This window comes from Sitodiplosis mosellana, unplaced genomic scaffold, assembly GCF_009176505.1.
Source record: "Sitodiplosis mosellana isolate CC-2019 unplaced genomic scaffold, AAFC_SMos_1.0 Smas_scaffold_6197, whole genome shotgun sequence".
Taxonomy (NCBI): domain Eukaryota; kingdom Metazoa; phylum Arthropoda; class Insecta; order Diptera; family Cecidomyiidae; genus Sitodiplosis; species Sitodiplosis mosellana.
In genome coordinates, this window is record NW_022601438.1 from 389171 (window position 1) to 411534 (window position 22364).

The window sequence follows — 22364 nt, forward strand, 5'->3', positions numbered from 1 at the left end:
AACACAAGCGCAATGCGACCCAAGACTTGATTGACAAACGCATACACATATGCACACGTACACACACACGAACACATACAAACGACAACAACACATCAATGCAGTGTCGGGCCTTTGAATTAGATTTCGAAAGAAACAAGAAACCGAAACACGCAGAAGACAGCAGCGGGCAATAGAATAGAAAATATACAGAATTCATATATACATATCGTGTGTGTAAAATCGAGAAAAAGAAGAAACAAAAAACATTAAAATATGGCAACTCGCTCCATCTCTTTCTCTCTTTTGTTCAGTGGCTAAGGTCGTCATCAATGGTTGATCGTATAAGCTTACGTCTGTCATTAAAGCAGTCGTAAAACGCATAACATCTCAAACACACGCGAATCGATGTTTTATTTGGTGTCTGTCGAACTATACACACAAAAGCGAGCACAGTGCTTCTCGCACCGCGAGATTAGATGAGTGAGCAAGAGGTGAAACGAGAATTAGATATTTTTTTACAGTGATATTATAATTCGATACGATTTTGTTGTGTGTTCCATTTTTCGTGTGTATATCTTCCATTCAATAAAGAACAAAATGCTGCTGCCATTCAATGTTTTACTCTAGCCTCCGTTAATATTTGCCATTTTTCTTTAATTCGATTTTTTTCTTGTTATCAATGCACCAAACTCCGATTCTCTTGGAACAGAGTGTATTGTGTGACCAGAACAGATGAATATTTGCTTCACAAAGCCACGAAATAATCAATTAAATGTTAAAATATGCAATGTGTTTTTGGTGATTGAGTTCGTGGAATTGAGTTTAAAATCAATGTATATTCGATTTTGTCAAGTGTTTGAGAGTGTCGTGTTTTATTTTTCGTTTACTCTCTCTTGCTTCCTGTAAGAATTTTAGTGAAAACTTTTCGCTTCGGCGTCCATCGTGTCGCTTACGTTCACCATACACAGCCCGATAACAGTGTTGTGCGTTTCCATAGATGCATTTTGCGTTGTTGTTTGGGTGTACCAAAGAGCCAAAAGAAAGGAAAAATTAAATCTCAGAACATGGTTCACAAGTGAGCAAAAAAGAAGCAAAAACAAAAATTCGAGTCTAAAATTGTGCAGTACAGTGCCGACGGGCCACATAGAGTAATGCAAAACAAAAACGGCTGCGGGGAAAAAAATGAATGAAATCTGTTTTTGGTATGTAGCGTTTGCTGGGAGTTGAATAAACGTGAATGCCATAAAAGGAAATATCGAAAACATTCAACACAGCGGACACTGATCGGATATATTGGCCAGCGATTTGAATAGTTGAATGCGATAATAACGCAGCACCAAATTCCAAGCCACAAAGAAAATTCCAAGAAATCACAACACTATTCGACGTTCGAAGAAAAACAATTCTTGTTGAAAACATACATCGAATCAAATCAGAAGGAAATAAAAACACAAAATTAAAGTGAAGACGAGTGCTAGAGAGACATTAGAATTTACATTGTTGTTTGTTGGTTACTGCTGCTATTGCCACAGATAGTGGTGTGTGCGTTTTGTCGAGTGTTGAGTGAGTACCGAAGAGGGCGGAGACGCCATCAATGCAAACAAATAAAGAGGAAAAGAAACGAATAAAAAAACACACAACAGTATCGAAACGGAGAGAGAGAGAGAAACACGCACACAATAAATAAATATGGGTAAGTTTCGAGACGAAGAACGATTCCATGCATGACATTTTATTGTAAATAAGAATAGAAGAATAGAAGAAGAAGAAGAAGAAAGAAACGGTTTTGCAAATCGCGCGTTTATCCCCGAAAATGATGTTTTCTTTTAATAGAATTGAACGTTAAAGTTCCCGCATTCGGCTGGATTTCGGCGAGCATTACCAAGCGAAAAAAAAGAGAAATACTCGCGTCAGACGCGATTTAGTTAGAACATATATATATATATATATATATATATACATTTTAGTTGTTAACCCAGAGAGCGCCCATTCACGAAACGAGCTCGGAATTCAGATTTGTTATTGTTTGTAATTTCATTCATTGTTAGGAAAATTTCTGACATTATCATCATTATTGTGTATGTGCTTTTTTATTTTTCTTTCTTTCTTCTATTGCACTCTCGCTCGCTTGCTTGCTCGCTCTATCGATCGAATCTTGCTTCAATCAAATACAACTTGTTGTAACAAGATTTTATTATGTTAAAATGTTTATGAATGTAGCTGCATTGAAAGTGGTGGCTGCCGCAATTTGTGAATTATATTGAAGAAGACGCGAGTAGCAAGCACTACGAATGACTAAAATCCGACGACTGCTCTGCTAACTAAATTAAGATGATCGTCAGCCAATTCTCGGAAATTGAAACAAGACATCACTTGAGTCACACTGTGTGTTATATTTTCAAGTGATACGACACATTGGCGGCAAACAAGTAATCCGCTCGTCGCTTTTTCTTTTTCTTTACTTTTTCGTTCCAAAACCAAAATGAATACCCCAAGACCAAGACCCGGAGACATGTTTACTGTGATAACGAATAGATTAGCGTGACAGCGCAAACACAGTGTATAAGCCTATAGATATAGCTAAAAAAACGTGTTTAAGAATTGTTCATTGGATCGAACAAATACAGGAAATGCTCTCCTTCCCTTTGCCCTGGCTGACGTGTATGTATCGGTTTTCAGTCGCATTTCACATTTCATGAATCGCATTTTTTTCTCTGTGAGACGCGAGAAAAAAAGACACATAGTTACCATTTAAATTTCGTAATCGTATCTGATTTCAATGTATGGCTGACGCTTTTAGTACCGCTATCATATGTTTATAGACTATACGTGCGCTTACTACAAATTTTATCAACATCATTTTTCCAAAGTGTACCAAACTGCCGAGAATATACCGGTTTATTATCCAATCGATTTGTTGGTGAACAAAAAATCTGGTTTCATTTTTTGTTGTTTCGTCTTGTGTTCGATATTGTACGTCACATGACCCATCGCAGTCGCATTGCTGTTGCTAATGTTGCTCAACAAAAACCAATTCGTTCTTGAAAGTATTTGGAGCAAGAATTCAAAGTGTCAAAACCGTTGTTGATTGATGTTCGAAATCGCGCTGCGTACCGAAAAAAAACACATCGTGTAACTGAAGTCATCATTTTCCTTTCTGTGTGTAAATTTATTCTATAGCTGTCTCACTCTTCATTGGTTTAATGTTCGCTGAAGCGAAGTCTCAACTCGAAGACGAAGCGATGATTTAAATCGAATATCGTATTCAACATACAAAATGGAAGAAGAAAAAGCAAAAAAAAAACAAGTATCAAGATCGAACGTGCATGAGATGCAAACCGGGAAAGAAATATTTCTTTTGATGTTGAACACAAGTGCATATGTTGGCTTTTGTGTCGGAGCTTGTTTACTATTTCAGTCATTTGATGCGATCTTGAGTTTCGATGCAATGCGATTGCCTTTGTTCTCTCACATTTTGTCCACATATGTTGTGGGAGAGATAAATACACTTAGTCAAAGCGTCTCGCAGTGATTTCCACATCGAGATAGTGAATACGAATGAATGACGACGACGTCAATGGCGATTATTATTATTATTATTCCGAACGGAATTGAACATAATCTATTCGAATGAAAATACCTTTTTTCCGTTGCATATTTCTATTGAAATTTATCGTTGTTTGTTTTCGAGTGTATTCGTTCGTGAATTCAGCATTTCAAAATGAATACGCGAGGTATTTCTACTCAAAATTGACACCGATTTAATGAGTACGATGGCCCCACAAAAAAACAAGAACGAATTCAAACAGGAAACTAAATATCTAATCGATGTGATGCACAATAATAAATATACACATTTTTTCTGTAGCTGGGACAACAACAACAATAACGGCAGCAAAGAAAACCGCATAAATTTTGGAAAAAATAACACGAGTGAACGCATGTTTTATGAGGCAAAGTAAGATTTAATTCACTTTCTTTCACGTATCGGTAATAAAACTTACACACAAAAACATATTTCCCTCTGTTATGCCCAAGAAACAATTGTTGACGCAAATACATCCATTACCAAGCGTATGTAAACGGTCGAATTAGGGCCCGCATTTGTGTGTAGTTTCAGTCATTTTTAACGTCACAATGGAAGTAGAAAAAAACGGTAAAAACAAATCAATTAGAAAGATATAAAAACGATTATGAATCAATTGATAACAAAATAACAAATCACGTGTGAAACAAGGTCATAAATGGACCCACCTCGAGTATCATCCAACTGTACGCTTCACTTGAACTAGGTCCATTTATGACTTTGGTAAATATTGGTGTGGATATTGAAATTGACCAACTGACTGAGAAAATCTTACATACAACAACTTACCTACGGGCTTAAGCCGTATTACATCGTGTATTTGCACACACATTTTAATGTACAAAGCCACAAAAATCAAGCTTTGATAATAACTAATCGTTAATGTTTTATTTTATTCTCTTGATCTACGCTCTACTTTTCATCGACAGCATTTGATTGGCCGACTCGATTGGTCATCTCGACATTTTGGCCAAATCCTTTCTGGTGGTAACACAAATGATTCGTGCACATTCAAGTCGAAAACCATACAACGGCCTAGAATGAACGAATTGAACTCGAAATTGAAATACAATAAAACATGAATGTGATTGTATTGTGTAGATCACATACCTCTGTACAAGATGCACTTCGCCGCACAGATGTCACGATGCCAAGTAGCAGTAAAAGCGTTCTGATCATTCATTGGGCTTGAGTGCCAGTTTTTCTGGAAGGCTATTTTCTTTGACCCCAATAACCCAATTCCTTTATCAGTTGCATCGTAATGTATTCGCTGCCATAATTGTGGTTTGGCCTTACGATTTTTGACACGAATCTTGCAAATACTTGTGTCACCAATTTTCACAAAACCTGGCAAATCGGATTCCGCTTCCGGCTGTTTGGTTACTTTACGGCTGCGATGGCCTGCAACTCGACGTCGTTGACGTAGTTCACGCCGTCGTATGCGTCGATTGTACCGTCTCACTGCCTCTTCGGTATCCAATTGCTCTGGATTGTGGCTTTCGCGCTCACTTCGACGCTTTTCCCGGTGCTTCTCAGCTTTTTCGGCTCTAGTTACATTTGCTGTTGGCTTTTGGCTGGCATTTTGTTTTCGATCACGTTGCTTGCGCCGTCTGCTTCGATCAGTCACAATAACCGGTGGGAGTCTCACATCCTTGTGTGGGCGACAATCTTTGCACACTTTGAATCGGTCACTTTTTGTGCTTCTCGGAAATCGCCGCAAGCAATTGGCACAGGTTTGTGATGTATACGGCTCTGGTGTAAGCACAACATCCGTTTTGCCGTTCTTTTTTAGGCTAACTATGAACTTTCGCTGATCCGGTGATCGTTTTGTTCTTTTCACACCGATTTTCGAATTTGATGGGAACGCCGCATCACCAAGGAATACAACTCCTGTCTCATTGTTTGTTATGTGTTTAGCCATCAAATCCATTTCGCGATTAGACTCGATGTACTTGTGCAACGATAGCTGTGCGTATTTTCTTCTGGCGTATGTAGCCAATGAATCTGTCAGCATTTTGATTTTGTGCTTAATGAATGATTTCCATTGTGATCCTCGCGGCGATACGGATGTGATCGGATAGCTTTTCAAGTCGCGCTGTTCTTTGTGCACGTACTTTCTGGTCATTTTCGTGGCCTGTTTGTCGCGCATTCCTTGTCGCGCACCCCAGTGATATTGAATACTCGATAATTTGATGTTGGTCTGTGAAATGAACAACAACAATGCAAATCTATATTAATTTTCATATGATATTTCAACTTACTTCAATTCCAGTAGCGAGAGTCCGACGCACGCAGGCCATTTTTGTTTTCTGGCCGGGATCAATTCCTGACTCATACTTGTAACCGCCTTTGCTGACTGGCTTTTCGTACTTTGCTTTGATTTCAGACAGAGTCACGCCGGCTCCTTTGCGTTTGGGTCTGCTAAACAACACCGACACGGCACTACTGTTGGTTTGAATTTTGTGGTAAAACTCTTTCGAACCGGTTCTGAGCTGTCTGATTTTGTCCATATCGAACACAATTCCCCATGCCTCGTCTTTGTTCTCGCCTTGCTTGTAGTATGTACGATAATCAGCACGGATATCCCATCCCCGTTCATTTCTCAACTGGCCAATGATATCAATCAAGTCATTATGGTCGAATGGTATGTGCTTCAGTTTTGTATCACAGAGTGGAATAGCGGCGAAATTCTTTACTTTTGGTATCTTCGGTACCGACGGCTCTCGATTGTTCACTGGATCACGATCGTATGCTTTCCACTGTTCACGAAGGTGAGCCGATCTCATGATGAACGAGAGAGTTCCGACACATTGCCCCCGTTTTTTTTCTTCTTCTACTTCTCCCAACATTCTTCACTAGTGTCAAAGTGCAGCGGCAAGCCATATAAATATTTATCACGAAAAATTTACATTTGCATTCCAACGGTTCACATCAAATACCACAATAGTAATGAATGTGTGCATTCTATGATAATAATCATGGTTTCGATGAGTTCGTGACGCGTTAAAACTCAATATATATATCTAGATATATGCAGTCGGTGAACGAGAACACGCGGTGACAACACAAAACTGCCACAGAACATAGAAAAAATGGGCTTTCAATGCTAATCAACTGAAAAAATATATAAAGTGTATGTTTAGCAGCAAGAGAAAAAGCGATAGCCAGCATTTGGAAATTATCGTCGATCTATCGACGACAACTCAATGCTGAGCAGCAGCAGCAGCAACAACAGCAACAGTACGTTTGCAATTTTAATTAAAATTGAAATTAAAATATGGTTGTAATCGAAGCAATTGACAGGCATTCGGTTAGTTGATGTCCATTGTGGTGGTGTTGTGATGATGTGAGATTGTGCAGAATGAAATTGCCTCACATTACTTGCTCCAAAATGGCAATCAAACTTCATTTCATACCTGACATTGATTTGATACAAGAGCAGCATGATGCCGAGATATTGCCTGTTTTGTGTGGTGTGTGTGTGTGTGTGTGTGAGTCAGACAAGGAATGACATTCATCGAGGATACAAAAAAATAAATCTCATTCGTTACTCAAATCGTTGGCCAACACAGCAATGATACACATGCTTCGACATTAATTATTATTGTCGTTTGGGTCTCCTTTATTTTTTTCGCCTCTTCTTTTCTCTTTGAAATTGGATCATATTTCAAGTTGTGTTGTATGCGGGATTTGAATCGCGCTGAAAAGATGAGTTGTCGGTGAGACACGGTCATACAGCGGCAAGAAAAGCATCGTTTCCGGTTCATTGTTTATCCGGGCCTATTGTTGGGATCTATTCAAATAAAAATGCAATAGAAATGTTTCATATTCTTCTTTGAGTTTTTCCTGTGTGACGACAATACTTGCCCCATATATATATATATCTGGTGTTTGTGAACAAATAGGCAAATAGACAGTACCAATACAATGTTGCCGATGCCATGCTTTGACCTAGAATTGGTCGTGCCAAACGGAAGGTTAATAAATCGATGGCAAATAGACTTCCAGGTCCTGTGTATACCACATGCATTTGCCACTTTCTATCTCCCTCACTCGCTCGTTCGTTCCCTCTCCTCGCTGTTTTACATTCTCTGACAAAGTATTTCTCAGTCAAATAAATCGGTTGGCAAATAGAGTGCACATCGTTTTCCGAAAAACTTTACATATCCGCTATTAGGCGACGATGTGCATGGACGGAACATGCAATGAAATTTAATTAAGAACTTGACCATCATTTTCTAAAAAAAAATCATTCTGATTCATCAAACTGGACCGACCCGATCCAACCGACAGCGACACTTTTAATGTGAAAACGCCATTTGAATTCCCATTATTGTCTCTCTCGCACGTGTCAGCGTTATTTCAATGAAATTAGATTTTATTGAACCGAAATGGAATGCATGCAGGTTCTACACATGTGCACCGATGTGCACAGTCAGTGTTTCCAAATGTTTTGGCTAAAATTTCGTTGTTGCTTGTCAAAGACACGATTATTTGTTGGTTTTGCCCGATCATCAAAGTATCGGGTTAAACATTTCTCTCCCCGTTCACATTATATATATATACGTACATTAAATGGAATTGCTTAAACCCATAAACTAGGCACTCGTTCGACTTTATTTATCGAATGAAATTTTTATTGAAATTTATCTTAATGGGCGATGTATTCATTCACCGATAGTTGATTTCAATTGAATTTGAGTGCCAAGATTAATTTATATACCCATATATCAGCCAATCTATTCAGTTTAATTTTTGCTGCTGCTACTGGATGCTTTGCAGTTGCAACGTGCATGCCACATAAAATAGCACGAACGAACAGAAACACGAAAAACACACACACACACATTGAATTCTTCCTTCGCAATATTTGCTGAACATGTCGTATTAGAAAGTATTTCAGTACTGTATGTACTGTTCGAAAATCGATGCGTCAAAGACAAAAAAAAAACGAACAAAATGTATGTATAAATTGAGAATTCCAGCAAGTTTTTCATGGCACAAATGAAATGGAAACAAACTGCCCTGAATTTGTAGATCAGTTTTCAATAAGATATGATAAGTGAAAACCTTCAAGTTTTCCCGTCAATATATTAAATGTTTTCGCTAGTCTTCAGTAGTAGTTTTTTTTGTTTTGCATTGTTTCTGTGATGAATATCCACATAAAAATGTGCAACATCGATAGATTGTTTGATGCGAATTCAATGCAATTTCAATAACGAAAAGCCAAACACACAGACACACAAACTCATTTCGTCGTTTGCACGTAGGTGTTCTGAAATCAGGCCAAACAAAAGCAACCAGTATAATTGGAACGTAGCATAAAAGAATGTTTGAGGGATGACATGCCAAGTATGTGGAGGGTAATGTTTGCCTATTTTTATGTAAAAGGGTTGGTGGCCCATTTCCATTTTATGCCGCCGTTGTTCGTTGTGCGCATTGTTAAAACAAGAGAGTGAGATTGTCGAGAGAAAAAAAAGTCAGAGAGATGCTTGAACACACGTGTGACTTTTGTGTGTAATATAACGCGTTTTTCCACCCGTTCCGAGTTCTATGAATTTTTATTGTTTTGCAACCGTTGAAAGGCGCAAAAAAAGAATGCGGCGGATATTGATAGCGAACACAGTCGATGATTCAAATGTTTCGCACGGATGTGTGTTTCAACAGTAAAATGGTTGTGTTTTTTGTGTGTGTGCGTGTGTACCACCGATGAGGAGCAGCCCGGCGATGATTGAATTTGTCTCTTTTTTTTTTCTTTATTGATTGACAAAGAAAATTCAATAAACAATTTGTCGAACGATTACATAAAACGAAGACGAAAGAAGGAAAGGAATTCACACCAGCAGCACGATAGCTCAATAGCACTACAAGTTTCTGCAAAATGTTCTGCGCGCATAAGCAGCAATTCTTCGCCCGATCGAATTCTTCCGTCCGTTTGAGAACTGAAAGCGAGAGACGGAAAGAGAGAAGGAAAAAAAATAATCAGAAGAATCGGCAATGATGTGGTGCATTTTCGAGTACGGAAATAGAAAATCACAAATGGAAAGCGGATGGAACGAGGGCAAAAGAGTGAATGTGGCAAGTGCTGTTTTTTTCGACATCCATGTGGTTGATGTTTGAATGTTCGCTCTGAGCACCGAACCAGCCGGCCTAAAAATAGAGCAATTTCGTAATTTTCGAATCGAATGAACACACAAATTTGATGCTTGCATACAGAAAGATGGAAAAAAGCATTATGGGTTGCCGGACATGTCTCGTAACAACCGAATTTGAGATTTGAAATCGTCAAAATTCACATTCAATTAATATCGCTACATTGGCTTCGCATTCCATTTGAGCAGCGAAACAAGAAAAAAAACGTTGGAGCTAAACGCTTGGCAAAAATTGGCCAGAGCCATGTAATGAAAAATGGTTCTATGGCTTTATCTTTTTGATTGGTCAGCTGAGCAATAACATCCTTCATTGGTGTGCATGTATTTTCTATGGTTTTTTCGCTCGCTCGTTCTCTTTCTCTCTCTCTCTCTCACTCTCGAGCCCATTGCAACCGTATCTTTCGACCGTATTTATATGGGTCAATGACTAAAGTTAAATTGATCGCGTAGCATAAACATTTAGACCATCCATTCTTTTATTGATGGAAAGTGACACATAACGCCACACTGCTGGTAAAACGTCATTACCTTGTGTGCGACAAACGCTTCACCGGTCTAGTATATTTTAAATGGGTCTTTGTGGCTTCAGCAAGCATGACATCGCAAGTGCACCTCATGCTCTCGCATAAACCAATGCGAAAAAAAATCATGTAAAACCCTTCAAAGCCATTTGAAATCGTTTCGTTTCACTTTTGAAATTAAAAGAATCACAACACCCGTGTGCCTATGAGCGTGTGTGTGTGTGTGTATCTAAGTGTATGTTGGTTCGTTACTTCATTTCAACTGAGTGAGCATTTGGCGTGCCAACCATCTATATTTCGAACGCATGCATGTATTTGCCGTTTGAGATGGTTACAGCCGGCATTAAATTTCCATTTAATTTATGATTATCGATCAAAAGGTCCAGACTCTAGTGGATTGCACGAGGTAAAACCGATGTAGAAAAAAATCGATTCATATGCACAAACATCAACATAATTAGCACATACATGATAGGTAGGAATAAAGGGATCCGTACACTGTTTGTCCCATGACAATGACAAAGCGTACAGTAAAATCTATATTTACCGGAAAAAAAATTGCGCGCAACCTAGTTCGCAAATCAATTTAAGAAATTCTTATAGCAATGACGACGAAGAAGACGGCGGCAGCGGTAAAGCGGTCGCCGTTTATTCTACTTATTATAACCATCATTAATCGATGGTATCAACAACAACAAGACATTCTTTAGCTGCTTAATTACAGCTACACATCGATCTATTTCATTAAACTAATCGATTTTTCTTGTTCATTCTTTCTTTTTATGTATTCACTTACGCGGCGCGTTCTTGGTGCAGAGCCGAAGCCTGTGATTGAATTATACGATTTTCTGGTCGAGTCTGAACTACAGCACTATTACAATGCCATTAAGTAAGTACATGCAAGTGGGTATGGGCATCAAAGAGCGCAAACAAAAGCCAAGGATATCGTTTTCCACTATTTTCGAACTCTCTTTATTTGATTTCTGCTTGTTTTCCTCTTATTTTTATTCTTGTGTCTGTGTGTATATAGGAATGAATTGAAAATAACATTGGTACCGCATTTGAAGTATGCCAGCGATGAGGACTTGAAGCAAGTCGGTCTATCGAAACCGGAAATACGACGATTACGAAAATTCTATGAAAAGTATTATCCACATGGTTATCTCAGTAAAATCAAACGACTTTTGCAAAATCCAGCCGGAAAACGGGAGGAAGTTGGAGTAAGTTGTTCGTTCTATACCACTTTTAATCATTCCTCTTCATTTGTTTATCTATAAACGGCAATCGTGATGAATATTTACCATTTTCATGGATGGAAAAAGAGTAGTTCATTATGTTTTAATGACTATGTTGATTGCGTCTGTTTGAATCGGTTCTCTGTTGACGTTTTTTTTATGGTAAACATCTTTTCTGTTTATTCCCTTGATTTTCGTTTTCAACACAGACTTTAAACAATGCATCGTCAACGGAAACGCTCAAGACAATCAGTTCACCGAGTAAATTGCCTAGCAATAAACACATTATACCAGCCGATTCGATATGCGTCAACAAGCAATTAGGTGTCGGTGAGTTTGGCATCGTACAACAAGGAGTTTGGACGAATGGAAATGAACGAGTTAGTATTTTTCAGCAACGAGACAAGCATTCGATAGAGCATTCACTTTCGACAGCGCATAATTTCATTATGTTTGTTGGTAATTTCATTTTTTAGATTCAAGTTGCTATAAAATGTTTGTGCCGCGAGCGCATGCTCTCCAATCCGATGGAATTTTTGAAGGAAGCAGCAATCATGCATTCCATCGAACACGAGAATATTGTACGACTGTATGGCGTTGTGCTCGACACCGATTCACTGATGCTTGTTACCGAACTGGCACATCTTCGTTCATTGCTGGAATGTCTCAAAGACTCTGGGCTTCGTGTCAGTTTTTTAACCGTGCCAACGCTATGTGAATTTGCTCAACAAATTTGCAGCGGTATGATGTATTTGGAGAACAAGCGACTCATTCATCGGTAAGTTTTATCGAACAGACAATTTCATCGTACAATTCAATTTTGAATGGAAATTTGGTTTGATGATAATTTGTTTCTTTTTATCATCGTTTCATAGAGATCTGGCGGCCAGGAATATTCTGGTGTTCAGCAAAAGCAAAGTAAAAATCTCCGATTTCGGTTTGTCACGGGCACTGGGCGTCGGCAAAGACTATTACCAAACTAATTTTAACGTCAACTTAAAACTTCCGATTGCCTGGTGAGAAGAAGAGAATTTTTCATGGATTTTTTTTTCACTCATTGAAATGTGTGGACGAGAGTAATCGGGATGTTGCAGAGAAGTTCCGTATGAAACGCAAAAGTATGCGACTTTGAATGTAGTTCCTATAACAGGAACCCTTTTACGTTTCTGTTGAGCAACACAGTCTCTGCAATGCCACGATTAATCTCATCGATGCAAACGAAGTGGATAAAATGCTTTTTTTGGTTCCTTTAAACGGAACCATTTTTCATTCTGAATGAAGTCATTTTTCAACCATGTCATTTTGGTATTATCACGAAAATTATTGTGCAGGTGCGCTCCGGAGTGTATAAACTTTTTGCGTTTTACAAATGCATCAGACGTATGGGCTTTCGGCGTGTGCTTGTGGGGTTCGTATATAAATTTATTAAATTGTTCATTTTCATATTTTTTCGGTGTGTTTTTTTTTTCATATCAGATCATCAATTCAACTCTTCCTTCAGTAGAGAAATATTACCAGAACGAAAAATTAATTTCAACACGTTTTTCAATGTTTTCTGTTTTTTTTTTTACTGCAGAGATGTTTTCATATGGTTTTCAACCATGGGCCGCATTGACCGGCCATCAAATTCTTGAAGCAATAGACGAACCACACTATCAAGTGAGTTCATTCATTCCTAATCTCTTCACTTTATTTCATTATTAATTTTTCGCCCGATTCCCATTTTACAACAGCGTCTTGAACAACCGGAATGTTGTCCCAAAGAGTATTACACATTGATGTTAAAATGTTGGCAACACGATCCGTCCAAGCGGCCGAAATTCTGTGAAATTCATTCGTTGCTACCCGATATGAAACCCGAGCAATTGAAAACAATTAGCGCGTACAGCGAAGCCAAAAAGGATCGATTGATGTATCGGCAAAATGATATAATCACTGTGCTAGACAAACCAAACAGTTCGGCGTATTGGAAAGGTGTTTTAAATTCGGGCAAAACGGGAATGTTCAATCCAAGCAATACGGTCGCATATTTGGGTAATAGTCTGCCATCATCGGTGAACCGAGATTCATTTGTTCGGGGAAGTGAGCGTACGAGTAGTCGACGCAAACTTTGCCCCGAAATGATATCTGGTCCTCAGAACGATCTAAAACACACCGGTCACGTTGGATTAGATGGAGCCTACTTCGGTGACGTTGCATTTTTGTCATCATCATCCAATTCGCAATCGGTAAGAAATATCGAATCATTCATTTTGCAATTTTAATCCTAATTTAACTCACATAATAATCGATTTGCTGGTTCTTGTCAAACACACACCCACACACACACACACACACAAAAATAAAGTACAATCATGTGCCAAGGCAAATCGTCACTCCATACAAGCCATCGGAAGATATTGAGCAAACGCCATTGTTACCATCAACGCCAACCAGTCCCGATTCACTTCAAACGGCTAGCGGTTACTTTGCTGAAAATAATCACACATTTTTGAATGCACACTCCGCACAAACCAACGATGGTTTCAATTCATCATTCGATTTTCCAAATCAAAACTCATCGACACCCGTCACCTCTGCCGCCGCTTCAAATGCTGGCTTCACCTCATCAAATCCGTTTGTCAATTTAGATAATTCAACGCACAATAAAATTCTCAGTGAAGGTGGTGGTTTCACAAACATTTTGGAAGAGGAAAACTTTTCAAAGGTAACATTGTGGCTCACATACTAAAACTGCCAATGGGCTAGGCCAAACAGATAGTCGATAAGTATGCTAATTGTTGTGCATGTAAATCTTTTGAATAGGAACACAATCGGAAGAACAGCATGAAATGGGTGGGCGACACAGCAACAGCGGCTGCTGCTGATTCAACACATGAATATCATGAAATATCCGACGATGAAATGCCTGGCGAAAAGTTCGATTTGGGACCATCGCTACTCGACGAAATGGATTTTATGTTCCGGTCAATGAGCGCCAATAGTGAACATGGTGAATTGAAATCGCCCGATTTTGAGAATAATAACAAGAAAAACGAAATCGCTGAACTTGCAGCAAAATTTCAGCGAAAGAATAGTGGTGGCCTATTGCCTGGTTCGATCGCGTCGCTAAAATCGAAAAAGAAATTGGGAAATTCGGCCAGCGGAGCTGGTAATGTGAAACCAATCTCAACAAAAGACGAAAAAATTCTCAACCAAGCTATTGATTTTGCCAACGAAATCAGTGCAAGGTAACCAGCCGAAACCATAATTTTTACTCGCAATTTTGTTTTCATTTGTCCATTTCTCTGTTTGGAACATGTCTAATTTATTCAATTTGTTGGAATTGGTTTTGTTTAGATCGATGACTGACTTAGTGAACGACTCAGCAAATACTCAAAGCCCAAAGCGAAAGTTCAGCTTTCGTTTCCCTCATTTGGCTCATCATTCAAATAGCGGCGATAAAGACTCATCGATGGCATCTCCAAATAGTCAACATCACAAAGGCTCACACGGATTCAAAACGCGCAATTTTTCCGAAGAAGCGAAAAATGTACCCGATCTTCAGGTAAATATCCCAATCATTTTGCACTCAAGCACACGAAGACACTTTTTCGTTTAGTTGGATTTCCATTTTATGTTATTTTTTTTCATTTTTTTTCGTCAAATGTTTATTTTTTCCGTTTCACCTGTTGGAATAGATGTTGTGAAGCTACTTTGTGTTTGTATTTAGTCTCCCCCACAGCACACATTCTAATTTATATATTTATGTAAACTTCTCTCATTTTCCACTATTCTCTTGTATTTCAAAACAAAAAATCCACTTTTCTTCGTTTCGTTTTCGTTTGATCCCGTTGAAAATGCACACAAATTCTCACTAACAATAAAAAAAACCAAAACACACATGTACACGTTGGCATCGATAATCCCATTTTATTTTGTTTTAACGTTATTTTTTTTAACAAACTAGTTTTCTGATTATGTTACCAAAGCATTTGATTTGTAGTTAAATAATCTATTTTTGTATTTAGCTGTGCTTTGTTATTCGTTTGATTGCAAATTTAATCATAAAATATAAGTATTGAAACTAATCTCTATTTTTTGTTCATTGTATACTCTTTTTTTCAAATCTCAAATGAACTTCATCCCAATTTCGAAAACTTCCACAAAATACCAAACAAAAATATCATGACCATCGACATTGTGCAATTGAACAAAAATTGTTATTTCATTTATTTTCTGTTTTTTTTTTTTTTTTTTTTTTTAAACACGTTGTTTTTTTGTTATTGATTTTATTTCGTTACGATTGGTCTTATGTTCTGTTTGATTGAATTTTTCTGTTAAACATTCAAAACAAAAGCGCTTTCGTTCATTATCCGAAATTGAAAAGTTTCATTCGATCGACATGCGATATCCGCATTGTGAACGGGATCCGTCGTTTGAATATCGTTATCGAAAAATGCGCGAATTTTCATCGCGCCCCTTCAAGTTTGACATATCAGCACCGGGCATGGAACGAGAAAGTGGCATCAATGGTGTCAATTATGATGCATTGAATGATGGCTTCGAAAGTTCATCGTCCAAAGTATGCACGTTGAGTCAAAAGACCAAAGATTTTATTGGCGAAAATTTGATTGACATCGAAAATACGCTGAAAGCATTAAATTTGGACTTTTTACAAACATTCAACGATTTAGAAAAGAATGATTCGGCGGAAACGTTGTTTGGCGAAAATTATACGTACGATGCGAACAACATCAATCCGAAAATTTTGAATACGGCATTGAAATTGAGTAAAATCCCAACAAACTATAGCAGCATTGAGGTGAGCCCAAAATCAACAAAGAGCTCACAATACAGCCCGTTGGACAAACAAGTATCGCAACAGCAATTTAATGGCAGTGTTCACTATTTGAATGAAAGTGGCTCAACCGATAAGCTATTGGATGGGAAACGATCTAGTACGCCAGACACTGGATTTGCATCCCGTGAAACCAACACATCATCGCGTCGCGGTAGTCAAAAGAGCAGCTATAGTCCACAGGATACCCATTTTAGCCCAAGTTATACAACCCAAATCGAAGAGGCACGCGCTGCTTATGCCCATCTTAAGGCGAATGGTTCGTTTCCGACTAGACAACGATCGATGTCGTTTACGGAGAATTATGATTTGAAATCGCCGGTGTTGTCAGAGCCACCGTTTGAAAAGTTGCACAACTCCACGATTGTCGGTAGAAAAAACAGCAGCGATGGACAGGCTGTACGACGACGCCAAAGAAATACCATCTCGCACAAGCCAAAAAGCATTCGTGCTCGAAATTTGCGTCGTCTTAGCTACAATCCAATCATTTTAGATTCGAGTTCATCGTCCGACAGTGAGAATGAGTTCAACCACCGAAGCGTTGAGAATTTCCGAACCATCGATAGTCGTCGTCATAACAACTATCGATCGCACCGCAATTCCGCTGCGTCGCCAATTAAATCAAATGATGACACGTTCGATTTTAAGAATTGGCATACAAATTCTGAGTCGGATATTCGATTGAAAAATCGCAAGACTCAGGCGCATTTTCAAAGCAATATTTCATTTACACCGAGCCAGGACAAGCTGTACGGTTCGAATGCTAGTATCAAGAGTGCACCACAGTACAATAACTATGCTAGTGATCGTCAAATGCAAAATTATTTAGGAAGAAAAATGAACTATCCTCATGCTCAATACGCCGACTACGAGGAGCAACAGAGGGTCGCATCGCCACACACACCCAATCAAACGCCAATCAACTTTGAGAGAAACGCACAACGTAGCAGTAGCTCACGTAGACGCCAACAGCAGCAGCAAACTATTCGGAACAGCTATGTATTGCCGCCACCACCACCTCCACCCGCAGCCACCAATCGCACATATGATTTGAACGCCTACAGCCTATATTCACAGTTTGATGTGAGCAAATTAACGGGTAAAAGTCCCACCACACAAAGCTTTTTACAAGATGTACAAAGTCCCAGTAAATTTGAACCGAAACCATCCAACAATGATCCAATGCAAAGCAAACAAGTCACGGCTGCCAGCAGCAATGCATCGTCGTCGTCATCGGCGGCGGCGGCAGCGACACCAGCGGCAAACACATTTCAATGGCCCGAGAAAATTCATGTATCGGCACAGAACAGCAATTTATTGTGGCCAGAAAAGCAATCCGTACAATCGTTGCACACGGTAAACGAAACAACCACATCTAATCGCCCTAAATCAAAAAACGATTCAATTCTAAACTTTTTTTCGTTTAACATGTTCAATTTGTTTGATTAGGTTCGATGTGACTTTTCAAGTGATAGTTCTTCCAGCACTGAAACTGAGTTTCCAACTGCCGATTTCAATCCTCGATTACCCCCAAGTCCAGCACCATAAATTGTTTTTAATCCATTTTGACTGTTGTTCTCTCTTTCTTACTATTTCTTTTTTGTTTGTTGGCTGCGCGCGCGAATTTAGATAGTAATTCTATGACGTTACAATCTATTTTGTGACTAAACTATGAAAACAAAAACAAATTAAACAATTACATAATCAATGGGAGACGATGATAGCAGAGTATTATCGAATATATATATATTTAACAAATCTAATCATTGCTAAATGCTAAAAAAATTGCTATCAATATGAAAACATTCTAAACGTTCACTCTCTTTAACATGAAAAAATGAGAAGAAAATAAATGTTAGTCATTTTGGGGCGGCTGCTTTTGCTCGCCGGCTCCTACTATAACAATCATCTCAATACCATTTATACTACTATTTGCTGCACCATTTTTTTTCACCCTATTCATATACAAGTTTATAAACACAATTATATTGTAGCGTAACTGCATCACACATTGTTAAATGAAAAACAAAGAAATAACACAGAAGTAAAAACAGACAAAAATTACTTAACTTCTCTGCTAAGTCAGAAGATAAACAAAAACAGAACAATCGTTAAATTTACTGAAGAAAGCCGATTCAACAAACCAAAAATACTTGTATTTGTACCCTTTTCTGCTCGATAGCACGAATTGTTTTCATTATTTGACATACAAATTTGAGTGACATTTTGAAGGGAAAATTGCACACGGTTGTGGGCCTTACGATTATCAATTCTTCATACGAACAAACGAATGAACAAAATCTGGTCGCAATGTAAATAAGACACAGCCTCTAATCCACAAAGCAATGAATATGTATTTTCAACTCGTTGTATTGATCATATTTTTTCTCTCTTTTTGAAGAGCAATCACACAAAACCAGATAATCAATGTGAGGAAAAAATCAACTAATTTTTTTTAAAATTAAAAATGTGTTTTTTTTGGCGTGGTCAATTTTGTCCACATTAAACTAAATGGGCTTATATCGATTATAATGTATGAATAGCGACGAATTTTATCTGCATCCAAATGGAAAAATAAAAATTAATCAAAATATTTTAAAAGGCTCAGCATTTTTAGCCGAAAATTAAAAATAAGTCTGCTATTCGATTAAAAGAAAACTGAAATAATAATTAAATTGAAAATAAACAATTGATTTTGACTGCAATTGAGATTATTCGGAATATATTAACTTTTCGTTATGATAAGAATAATGTAGAAAGCGAAAGCATTTTCTGGTTGAACAAAAAACCAAACCAAATTTACAATGAACAAAGAAACAAGCAAATATAAAAAATCGTTAACACCACTTAAATATCAATTTGTTTGTTGTTTCTAACCGTTGTTCTTCTAACACACACACACACACACACACATTTATACACTATTTGGATGGTCAAAGCTAATCCGACGATCGCTTTTGGTTTTTGTTTTATCCAAACGCTATTTTTGAATTATTTGAAAACTTTTTTTGTTACTTTTACCTAATTTTTCCTTTATTTTCTCTCATATTTTGCAATTTTCATTATTATTTGTTCTTTTTGCATTCTTTTGTTTATATTTTGATTTCTTTTTTTTTTATTTAAAAAATTCTCATCCCTCATGCGCCGAATCCAATTAATACCCGATCAACAACAACAACAACAACAACAAAAATCCCGAAATAACAAAATTTCTGCGCATCCACTTTAACCAAACACGAATACAAAATCCAAACCCAAATAACACATGCCCCCCTCATTTGCACACATAAACATCAACTCCCCACACCCCCCTCAAAATAAAATAGGATTTCATTACTGAGGAATGTCGCGAAGCATACAACAGCCTTGTGGAAAAACCGGCCTCGACATTGCATCGATTCAACTATGAAATAGCCAATTTGAAGAATTCCTTACAATTGTCATCGTCGATGTCAGCGCTACAAATGCCCACCGGCAAATCAACGGCAATAGATGGACGCGATCGTTCGTCACCAATAGTTCCAGACAATTCTCTTGCTTCCGCTCAACCCTCAATCACACAAAACTGTAAGACATTTGTTTCTATAGTTTGTCAAGTATTTTGGGTTGGATTTTTCAATCCTTCAATTCCTTTATCATTTCATACTCTTTCATCAATTTTTAATAATAAAATTCACTCTTCTATTTCGTGCATTTGATATGCCAGGTACCAGTGAAATGAAAATGCCAACCAAACCAGCGCCACGACCAACCACATTGCCGAATCGAAGCTCAACACCAAGCAAACTAACCCAAAGTCAAGCCGATTCCGACACGAATCCATTGCACATATTACGCGATAAGAATTATCGCATCATTCGACCACGAATGAAAGTCAATTCCATTGATGCAACGACAATCATCGATGGAAGTGCATCAATCGATGCAAATGGCAATCAAGACGATGCCTGTGAAAGTCCCAGCTATTTGTTAACAAATACACAATATACATTCTCTGAACGTGATGTGAACATTCATCACAACGACACACAAAAGTTCATTGGCAACAAAGAGATCGAAAATCTCAATCCAATTCCACTGCCGCCTCGCGATCGTAACAAAGTATTATTGACGAATGTCAAGCGACACGTTCGTAAACATCCACTCATCATTCCGGCGACTGGGCTACAGAGGACGTTAAGCAAAGTGTCGTCACCAATGGAAGAGAAAAATCCATTGTCTGCATTTTCGGCGGCCATAAACCACGACGAAATCGATGGCGGTGCAAAGTCTCTATCGAATTCGAATAAAATCAACTATAACATGCCGAGGACGTCAACCAAACCGGCTGAAGTAATGAAACTCAAACAGTATACATCATCTTGGTGAGTCATGAGATAATTCATTTCAATTCATGCAACAATACAAACAACTCAAACCAATTGCATTTTAAATTATAGGAAAAAATTCATCGAAAACAATTTTGCCGAGGATGAATGTCGAACGTATGAAAATTTGGATGCGTTGCGAATGCATATGGACAACACGGATTCGGCATCGTTGCATTTTGAGTCGATACTTGAGGGTGACATTAATAAAGTGGGCGATATGAGTAGCAATAGCACGGCTCACAGTTTTTTGTTTGAATCCGAAAACTATGATATTCCACGAGCGAATGCACCAATGATCCAACAACCGAACTGTGGTTCAGAGGTAGCATCGTACGAAAATACTAATGTAAATAATGATATTGAGCGTAAGCGACGTGAATTTTCACATAAATACCCGAATTATGCACAGCCAAAAAACGAATTGACCGATAATGCACTATTTAATAAATTCCGTGAATCGGCCGATGAGTGTGCCAGTACATCTAGTGGTGGTAATAAAATCACACATCGTTCAAATACTGACGAAGATATTAGTGGCGATGAGTCAATTGATGAGCTATCGGAGGGAAAATTAAAAGATTCCAATTCCGTGAGCTGTGAAGATTTGCTGGAATTTGCAAACAAAAAACCCAAAGGCAAAGAACGTGGCATCGAATCGGATGAAGTGAGGATTATGTCAAAAGTCTTGGGAACCAATGTAAGACAAACGAAAGAAAAGCAAACTGCATATTTGAAAAACAAATGAATTGACACGTTTATTATTCTATATTTTCAGACCACCCCAGAACAGTGTATCATCGCATTGGACTTCATTGAATGGAATGTGCATCGTGCGATAAAAATAATCTCACTTCAAAATGCATTAAAATCGAAACGGAGCATATCATTTGAGGAATGCGTTGAAGCCCTGCAGAAAAATGATTGGGATCTGCATGCCACATCCATCAAATTGAACACGTAATTCGTGCGAGACGCAAACAAATGTCATTCTGCCCCAACGACACAGTATTAAAATGGCAGCTCAATTAAATATTTAGAATAAGAACCGAAATCTTACAAAATACTGCAATAATTTTAGTGCCAAAATCGATATTTTTTTCATTTTTACAAAAAAAAAGATCTTGTTTTCTTTTAATTCAAATGATATTGCAATTCTTGAACATGATCATTTTTAGTTCAAAACAAAACATTTCAATTATATGATGACAACTGATTTTATTTACATTTAAAAGAGAAAGAAAAGCATGCAAACGTTACATGTCATCAACAAACACACTTTTATGTATAATTTTTTTTATGAATATTCATTTTTAAGAACCAATATGAGACGTCTCGTACAAAATAGAATGATTTCCATTGCATTGATATTCCATTGCCTTATTTATAAAAATAGATATATGCATACATAATTGCACTTTTTTGTATTTTATCAAGTCCACGCACACATTTGTATTGAATTACTTCCAAAAATAGAACGCAACTAAAGCGATCATTTTTTCCATCATTTGCTTTCAGTTATTCATTAAAGATTTACTCTAAAATCTGTTAGACTAATAAGGTTTCAATGAAATAAAAAGACCAAAATGGTTGATCAAAGAAATGAGAAATGAGAAATAATTTTATGTGTTTTTGTGTGTGTAAATAAAAGAGGAACGCTTTAAAGAATAAATTTTGAGCA

The 22364-nt window shown here is 37.7% G+C and overlaps 1 protein-coding gene across 4 annotated transcripts; it reads left to right on the top strand.

Moving 5' to 3' along the window:
• Nucleotides 1–62: 62 nt before the first annotated feature.
• On the top strand, nucleotides 63–22300 carry LOC129577483 (activated Cdc42 kinase-like). 4 transcript variants are annotated; one of them, XM_055464630.1, is made up of 16 exons: nucleotides 63–1675; nucleotides 11058–11130; nucleotides 11272–11461; nucleotides 11686–11856; nucleotides 11953–12254; nucleotides 12352–12492; nucleotides 12808–12884; nucleotides 13053–13135; nucleotides 13210–13704; nucleotides 13824–14183; nucleotides 14282–14706; nucleotides 14816–15023; nucleotides 19643–19883; nucleotides 20023–20680; nucleotides 20756–21383; nucleotides 21462–22300. In XM_055464630.1, the coding sequence occupies exons 1-16, from the start codon at nucleotides 1672–1674 to the stop codon at nucleotides 21645–21647; spliced, it is 4242 nt and encodes a 1413-aa protein (XP_055320605.1). In that variant the 5' UTR covers nucleotides 63–1671; the 3' UTR covers nucleotides 21648–22300. The 4 variants fall into 4 exon arrangements, with proteins under 4 accessions (XP_055320605.1, XP_055320603.1, XP_055320604.1 ...); XM_055464629.1 differs by lacking the exon at nucleotides 63–1675 and adding an exon at nucleotides 3856–3940; XM_055464628.1 differs by lacking the exons at nucleotides 19643–19883; nucleotides 20023–20680; nucleotides 20756–21383; nucleotides 21462–22300 and adding exons at nucleotides 15816–17672; nucleotides 17766–19168.
• The last annotated feature ends 64 nt before the right edge of the window (nucleotides 22301–22364 follow it).